At 35.3% G+C, this 8,402-nt stretch overlaps 1 protein-coding gene across 1 annotated transcript; it reads left to right on the plus strand.

The window, feature by feature from the left end:
• The first annotated feature begins 2,595 nt into the window (after positions 1-2,595).
• Positions 2,596-5,848, plus strand: LOC150094890 (small subunit processome component 20 homolog). The gene is made up of 3 exons (XM_090411146.1): positions 2,596-2,732; positions 4,050-4,197; positions 5,745-5,848. The coding sequence occupies exons 1-3, from the start codon at positions 2,688-2,690 to the stop codon at positions 5,846-5,848; spliced, it is 297 nt and encodes a 98-aa protein (XP_090267272.1). The 5' UTR covers positions 2,596-2,687.
• The last annotated feature ends 2,554 nt before the right edge of the window (positions 5,849-8,402 follow it).

The following is an 8,402-nucleotide window of genomic DNA, read 5'->3' on the forward strand; positions in this document are numbered from 1 at the left end:
ACATAACTCCTTTCTTTGTATTGCACGTTTAATCTCTTTATTCATCTATTTCACACCTACTTTAATTAACCCTCTGATCCTTGAAATACATTTAGATTTTGCTTTTACCAGATCCTATGCTATTCTATCCTTCTCATCCGTCTATGATGGGTTGAGTCCTCTCCTAATGAGGGATTACTGACATATTAATGCAGCCGGTTCGCCACTCCTTAGCTACATCCTCTAAGGGCGATATTCATGACTGTATCCGTGTGTGCTCACAGGGGTCGGTTTGCCTGCTTGTGTGATCAAAAACCCCATATAAACTGGGGGATAAACCCTGCTGTCCATGCCTAAAACCAACTAACTTGGCTAAGGCTGAAGAAGATCCTTAAGCTCCTCACGTTATCGACGGGAGTCGAACCTAGGACACTCTTCCCTAGTAATATGGTTGCGAAGCGCTTAGCCGCTAGGCTAACCATGCAGACTTTTACAGATAGTTCTTGAATATCACCCAAGCAGCATTGAATTCCTTTCCACCCAAATCCTCATTTCATGCTACAGCTTCAACCTCTCCTTGAGCTTTTCATAATCACCAGCCTTATAGTTCCACATATACCCTTTCCTCACTGAAGTCCGGACATAGCTGGCAACCACCCAGGTAATTACTTCATGGTCGCTCTCACCAACTGCAAAGAAATCTGACTCCTTATTTATAATATCATCCTTTGATGAGGTGATCAAATGGAAGATCCTCAGTCCTTGCCTGCGCTCTGTTACATACTGCTTGAGGTAATTGTCCGTCAAAATCTCTAGCACTCCATTTCCCTTTTCTACTCCTTTTATCTTCAAGAAATACATCATACCCTTCCATCTCTATTACTGTCAGGATGTCAGCCATGACTCACTTATTCCAATAGTCTTTGGGTGAACGAACTCAATCAATGAAAATATTTAATTTCGTTTGTTTCTAATACTTCAAGCATTCATATACAAATATAACAGTTCAATTTTGGATCTTTAATTTAATTATACCACTTATTATATGTGACTACTCTAAACCCACTTCAAGTCATTTCTTTTTCTCCTTACTCATCCCTGCACTCTCTTCAAATCCAACTGTTTTCCCTACATCCCAAGCTATTCCATTCCTTTATTGTCTACACACACACACACACACACACACACACACACACACACACACACACACACACACACACACACACACACACACACACACACACACACACACACACACACACACACACACACACACACACACACACACACACACACACACACACACACACACACACACACACACACACACACACACACACACACACACACACACACACACACACACACACACACACACACACACACACACACACACACACACACACACACACACACACACACACACACGCACGCACGCACACACACACACACACACACACACACACACACACACACACATTCACATTCTCTTTGAGCATCAACCTTTCCCAGCCGATGTTTTCTGTCCTCTTCGAGTCTTCCCGTGTCTCTGTTTGACTTGCACACTTGTTCTCTTATTTTCTACACTCATGTTACCCATTTCTTCATTCATATTCATCACTTCAATCTTTCCTTCCTTACTCTCCCGCTCTTTCAGATCGCTTTTTACTTACCCAGATTCATTCACTGCACTCAATTCCTCTTCCGTCCAGCAGCAGTCTCTCCAAATCACTCACACCAAAACCATTCGCATGCAGTTCATCACTCTTATACAGCTCAATTCGTCTTTCAAACCCATTCAACACACCAAAAAAATCAACTCCTTTCTCTTTACAAATTTCCCCACATCTCATCGTTGTCACACCTGGGAAACACACTGACTCCCTTTCTTATCACACTGTTACCTTTTATCCTTCTCATTATTTCCTGATATCCAATGTTACATTCTCATTGTCCACAGTCAAGTCATTTGTCCATACTACCACTGCCAACTCTTTTGCTCGCTAGTTCCTCATATCCAACACCTCATTTACTCTATTCATTATTCATTTTACCCACCGGAAAACAAACCTTGTGCATTTTCTTGTTTACCGTACCTCTAATAACCGAATCCTCGTACACCACCACACGTTGGTCTTCGTTACCTTTATTATTATCAACATCATTCGTTTTCGTATTTCACACTAGGAAATGGGAAATTCGTTCTGAGAATATTTGCAATTCACCCACCTTTAACAGATGGATTAAAAACAATTACTAGATGGAGCAGAGTCAGTGCAGTGGTCTCTCACAACTCATAGGACTCCATGGCAGTAGCAAGTTATAACAACAATAATGATCCCAGCGATGAAATCATCAGTAGCAACAAAGTTCCAAAAAAAAATCACCTAACTCCTTTTATTCCCATAAAGGAGTAGGCGAGGCCGTTTTAGTCCTATCTAGCTTTTTGAGACAGTAAATTTCTCAAAACTGATGCATAATCATACTATGTACTCAACTAGATTTTAATTCTGCCATTAATTCCTTTTCACTTTTAGTTAGGTGGCAGCACAAGAATTAAGATGGTAGATACGGATCGCATGTGTGTGTGTGTATTTAGCAACACGTGCTAGTGTTGGTTGATATATGTATTTATAACTTAGCAGCTAATTTTTATGCCCATGTTTATTTAGATTTGTGCAGTGTGTTCTGTACTATTCCTTCCGGAGATGAAGTCTAAACCTGTATCGCATAAAAATGAAAATACCTTTAGGGTAAGATTGTATTTTAATATAAAGTAAGCATCGTTATTAATTTAATTGTTTTGACTGGCGTGTAAATATAACTGTTGATGCCAGAGTCCGGCTTTCCTTTTGCTGATTTCCGGAGAGTTCTGTACAGTAATAAAAGTTATACAGAGCGTGAAGTTAGCAGAAGTGATGAAATACCGACTGTTTGGGATATTAAGAGATGACTAGATCATGCAGTGGCTGAGTAGTTAATTTTTTTGTTGACTTCCTAGTATCGGTTCTCTTAACAATGTATTGATGTAGGAGCATAAACCTAGTGTAGTTGGGATTAAACTCTAATGCCCGTGGATCTTTGATAGGAGATGATCCAGTATCAACTTCTGCGAGCGTGTATAGAACCAGAAACCAGAAGGGATCAAACTGTACTGGCTATACAAAGCGTGATATTGGTACACCTTGTTCTGTACTAACAATAGGCAGAGTTTGGTGTGAGCTCTATGAAGCAATGAACCCAGCTTGCCCTGTAAACACAACTTAAGACTCTGGAAGCGGGCATGTTCTGTTGGTATTGAGCAGGTCCCCCTGATATTGCTGGAAGGTCAAGTGTTCTCCCTGGAATATCTCAACATTGTAGCCAAACAAGTCCATCTTGTGTTGTTGACTTTTATCTAGTAGGTGATGGCTGTTTCATGGACAACAGTGAAGATACAGTCTACTGTCTATCATGCAAGAATTGTTCAGCAGTGGTTCAGCAAGCATGACAGCAACTTCCACCATCTTCCTTGGCCACCACAAAGCCCTGATTTGAATCTCATTGAGAATGTATGAGACATGTTAGAGAAACAGATCTGGGAGAAAAGTCTTCTTCCATCATATCTGAGCAAGGCTATCATCTACAACATACCAGGTCATCACTGTCAGTGACGGCCTGGTATATTGTAGACATAGATGCATCCACACCTTGTGGAACCTATGCCAAACCACACATGCTATAATTTGGGCTAAAGGAGATCCAACGCAGTATTATATAAAATATAATACTGCGTTGGATGGCATATTAAATAGAAGTTTCTAATTCAGTGTCCAGTATGTGTATTTACTACAGAGATTATAATTATGAAATTAATATTATGTTATTTATTTTGTTAACTGTGTTCAGATAGTTGTTTATATCTGGATATATAAATAACCACTTGAACTCTATATATTTATATTTCTCACGAGGAGTATGATTTCTTCAGAAACAGTTTACGTGTTTTAGCATACATATTAAGTAGGTTATTATTGTGTTATTCTGTTATTTGTAATATGAAGTTTTATATGCAATGTTTATTTTTTTAGTTTCAAACATTTTCTGAGAGGCTGTCAAATATCAATATTGATGTTATTCATCGCATTGTAAAAACATCTCAAGTAGCTGAAGATGCAGATACATTCTTCTTAGAAACATTACAAAAATGGAGAGATCTAAACTATACAGAGGATTTTGGTAAGTTTGCAGTGTATCTATATATATGTGTACAATTATTTGTTACAGTATTGCTATTATTGGAAATCATGATATTGTGAAATCATGGAAATCCATACTTTCTTTAAGGAAACATTTCAGTTTTAATTAGTGATTTTTTATTTTTTTAATAGCAACTTATTTAGCAAAATCATATTTTCTGTTCATTTATAGTTCAGCAATGGCTAACTTAAATCTACTCATCATTTGTTGAAATGGAAGACAATACATAGGATTACCAAATTTCAAAATAGAATATTCAGATCATTAAGAATGACAAAAGGGGAGAGGAATAAAAGTTTTCCATGTTTTTCTTATCATAATAAAAATGTTTAGTGCATAAACATTTTCTTCCTATAGCACAGATAAAACTGAGTTATAACTAATTTTTGAATAAGAAAAATAAAAAAAAAGAAAAGAAAAGCATAGAAAAACATCTTAGAAAAATAAGTTACATAAAGTGCACTGACATTTTCATGCCGCTATTTTTAGCCATTGCAATTATTTAACATTGGAATGCTGAACAGGTATAAAAATTATGATGATAATTGCTCAAAACACTTGTTTTTGTTTCCTAGTTCCTTGCAAGCATTTATTAAACAGTACAGTAAAAATTTATGAGCAATGCAGTGTTGATTTCAATATTTGTGCATATTGAGGGTAAATTCTCCACCTGAATAAAAAATTCTTGATCATCACCACTCACCTTTGAACACAAGCCATGAGAAGGTTTAGGGAAACTCGTGTGGTTTCTCTTGACATATTCAGGCCATTTGATTAGGTCTGGCACAGAGGCCTACTTGGTCATTCATTGCATGTCATGGTAGATGACTTTTGCTTTTTCGTGGATTTCCCCACTCCTATACTGTCCCTAGCATCCCAGTATGCTTACCCACTCTCTTCCTTCTATACATAAATGATGTTCTCTCACTATCCACAAACCTATTCACAGTTTTACTGATAATGGTACACTCCATTCTTCTTCTTTATTTGAAGAATTGTATACAATTCTTATTGTATAAATTATTGTATACAAACCTTGTATACAATAATTTAAAACTTCAAGATCTTCCATAACCAACCTTAAATTGTTATCTTCTTATCATTCTTCAGTAGGAAACATATAATTATGAGATCCGTAATACTGCTAAAATGCAGTTCTTTCATAAGAAAGTACTACATTTTTTGCACAAGATAAATCACACTTCACTTCTCTTTATTTGATAATAATACCTTGATATCCAAATAGGATCAGATTTCTCTTCTTGGACTGACTTATACCTGCAAATCATCCTTGTGAATTTATTACAGTGAGAGTTGATCTGATAATTATTTCTTCAAATCTAAACTTTCTTTATTCTCTTCTGACTTTAAGTATTCTGTACTTAAATCATGTAAACAAATCATTTCCTTAGCATACATCTCCTGCTATAAAAGTAAGTTGGGTAGCCTTCTGTTTATATTTGGTATAAGATAAGAGTGCCTTTTAAGTATAATTGAATTCATAATATCTTTCCTTGTTTTTGTAGATGTTCTGTGCAAAGTTGTAGGATCTGATGTGCAAACTCTAGCACAACTTGTACATAGACAGGCAAGTCCAACAATTGCTTATAATATTTATTTTATGAGCTAAATAATAATTATAATTTTATGAATAAACATAGCGATAGTTTTGTAAGAAAATTTGATTTGCATTTTATTATATTTATTCATAGTAAACACATGGTTCTCCTGTTTTTTTAAGCTATGTATACTATAAAGTATGTGTTCCTAGTAAAGACTTGATTTCAAAAAATAGTAAGAACATATAACAAGATATGGTTGGGATGGTTCAAGAGGAACAGTATTAGGTTATATAAATTTTGAAAATAGCTGGAAAAGAAAAGATATGCAAGCCACCCTTGTTGTAGCATTAGATAATGACTAGAGATAGATTATCATCATTAGTTTCCTGATATGTTCAAATTCAAGGGCTGTTCAGACTATTATGAGAGCACTACATGATTAAGTTTACATTATTATTAACCTCCTATTCACAGTTTTTCTCAAAATCAATCTATTAATTGTCAGCACTTCAATATTGTCAAATCTGACATTTCCTGCCTTTAAGGTACTTCTGACTGAATTAGTCCATCTATTCCTTTGCTGCTATCTTGGCATCTGACAACTGTTTTGCTAATCTTTCCTCGCTCATTCTACTTAAGTGCTCATACCGCCTTAGATTGGCTCTGCTTACACATTCTTGAATGCTAATAGTGTCAATTCCTTTCTAATATCTTCATTTTTAATATGATTCTGCTATTAATTCAATTCCTTTATCAATTATCAATTCCTTTCTAATGTCTTCATTTTTAATATGATTCTGCTATTAATGCCATCTGTTCACTCCACTAATTTTTCTCAGAACCCTCATATCTGTGGCCTTTAGTGATCGAATGTGTTATTTCTCGCCCAATTCTCAAATCCATAACTTAACACTGGTTTGAACACTGCCTTGTATACTGCGAGTTTCGTGTTTTGGTTAATTTCTCTCTTATTTTATATAAATTTATTCAGCTGGCTACCCATTATACCAGCTTATTCTGTTGTCTATCTTCAGATTTAACTTGCCATCTTCACTAAAAACAGTGTCTAAATAGCTGTACTATTTTATTTGAACTGTAGGCTCTCCATTCAGAATGCATTTCATGTCAATGTTTCTATCTATTTTCAGAGTTTTGGTATTTTTATTGCTGGTTTTCATACCAAATTTGTTACAGATGTTATTCAGTTTAGTTCGAGAATCCCGTAGACTTTCACTAGATATGTTTAGGAGTACAATATCATCTGCATAATGTAAAGAGCTAAGTTTGATATCTCCAATTCTAATATCAGGCTTAATGCCACTTTCTTTCATAATGTGATCCATATAAATGATGAATAAGAGTGGAGATAATGTGCACCCTTGTCTTACCCCCCTGACTTTGCATCCAACCATCTTTCTGTATTTCCTTCATTTCTAACTGCTGACTTACAACTTAAATATGGACTATGTATTGCTCTGTATAATATTCCATTTACCACATATAATTATAGTGTTTTGAAAAGCTTTTCTCCAAGCACCCTGTCATATTCCTTCAGATCCTTTTCATGTTCCCATGATTTCTCAACTATTTGTCATAAAGTGAAAATCTGATCTTGACAACCTCTGTTTGGCCTGAACCCAGCTTGTTCTCCAAGTTTCTCTTCCACAATCTTTCTCAACCTTTTTTTAAGTATGCTAGTATAAATCTTGCCTGGAACACTTAGTAGAGAAATTTCTTTGTAATTCTCACATCAATTTTATTCCATTTTTTATAGATGGGAACTATTAGAGCTTTACTCCAGTCATCTGGAATTTGACCTTCTCACCTGACCCTTTGAATTATGCAATGTGGCCATTGCACAAGTTTTATACCTATATATTTGAGTATTTCTAGTCTAATACTATCTCCTCCAGCTGCATTTCCACATTTCATGTTTTTAATTCCTCTTTTCCTAGCTCAAATATTGAAATGTATACTCCCATGTGCATTTCTCTTAAAAATTTTCTACTGTCACCAGTAGAAAAACAGTGATAGAGCAACTTGTTCTATCACTGTTTGTTTCATTTAACAGTCTTTCAAAATAATTTCTCCAGACATCCAGGATATCCTTATCTTCAGTTTTTATATCAACTTTATCATCTTTGATTCCATTTACAGTGCATTTTCTTCCATTTCTAAGATTTTCCAATAGCCTCTAGAACATTTTGCTACCTTCTTGATATTTTTCTATATTCTTACCAAAGTCTTCCTATAACTTTTCTTTAGCTACTTTGTATTCTTTTAGGGCATCTGCCAACTTATTTGCTAGGAACTTTTGGTATGCTTTTTTTTTTTTCTTTTCCAGAATTGCTTCTTTAACTTCTTGTATTCACCATGGGATTCTTATTTTTCTATCCTTACAGGCAACTTCACCACAAACCTCTCTAGCTGAATCAACCAATATCTTCAGAGTTTGTCACTGAGACTCCAATGCTTGTTTGTCAATCTGTTTCACTTTTTCTTTAATAATGTTTGTATAGTCAAGCCTACACTTTATTTGTAAATAGCTGCTCAACTTTAATTCATTTTAAAACTTTCTTACATACTAAAAGTTTTTCCACTTGATTGTACTATAAATTAAAG

Source organism: Typopeltis vanoorti, chromosome 21 (assembly GCF_054136105.1).
Source record: "Typopeltis vanoorti isolate ZY-2024b chromosome 21, IOZ_Tvanoo_1.0, whole genome shotgun sequence".
Classification (NCBI taxonomy): Eukaryota; Metazoa; Arthropoda; class Arachnida; order Uropygi; family Thelyphonidae; genus Typopeltis; species Typopeltis vanoorti.

Bases quoted from the DNA above. Each gene is read 5' to 3' on its own strand.
- LOC150094890 (XM_090411146.1), top strand. From the start codon at position 2,688: ATGAAGTCTAAACCTGTATCGCATAAAAATGAAAATACCTTTAGG. The intron at 2,733-4,049 runs GTAAGATTGTAT...TTATTTTTTTAG, and splicing joins AAAATGAAAATACCTTTAGG to TTTCAAACATTTTCTGAGAG. The intron at 4,198-5,744 runs GTAAGTTTGCAG...TTGTTTTTGTAG, and splicing joins AAACTATACAGAGGATTTTG to ATGTTCTGTGCAAAGTTGTA.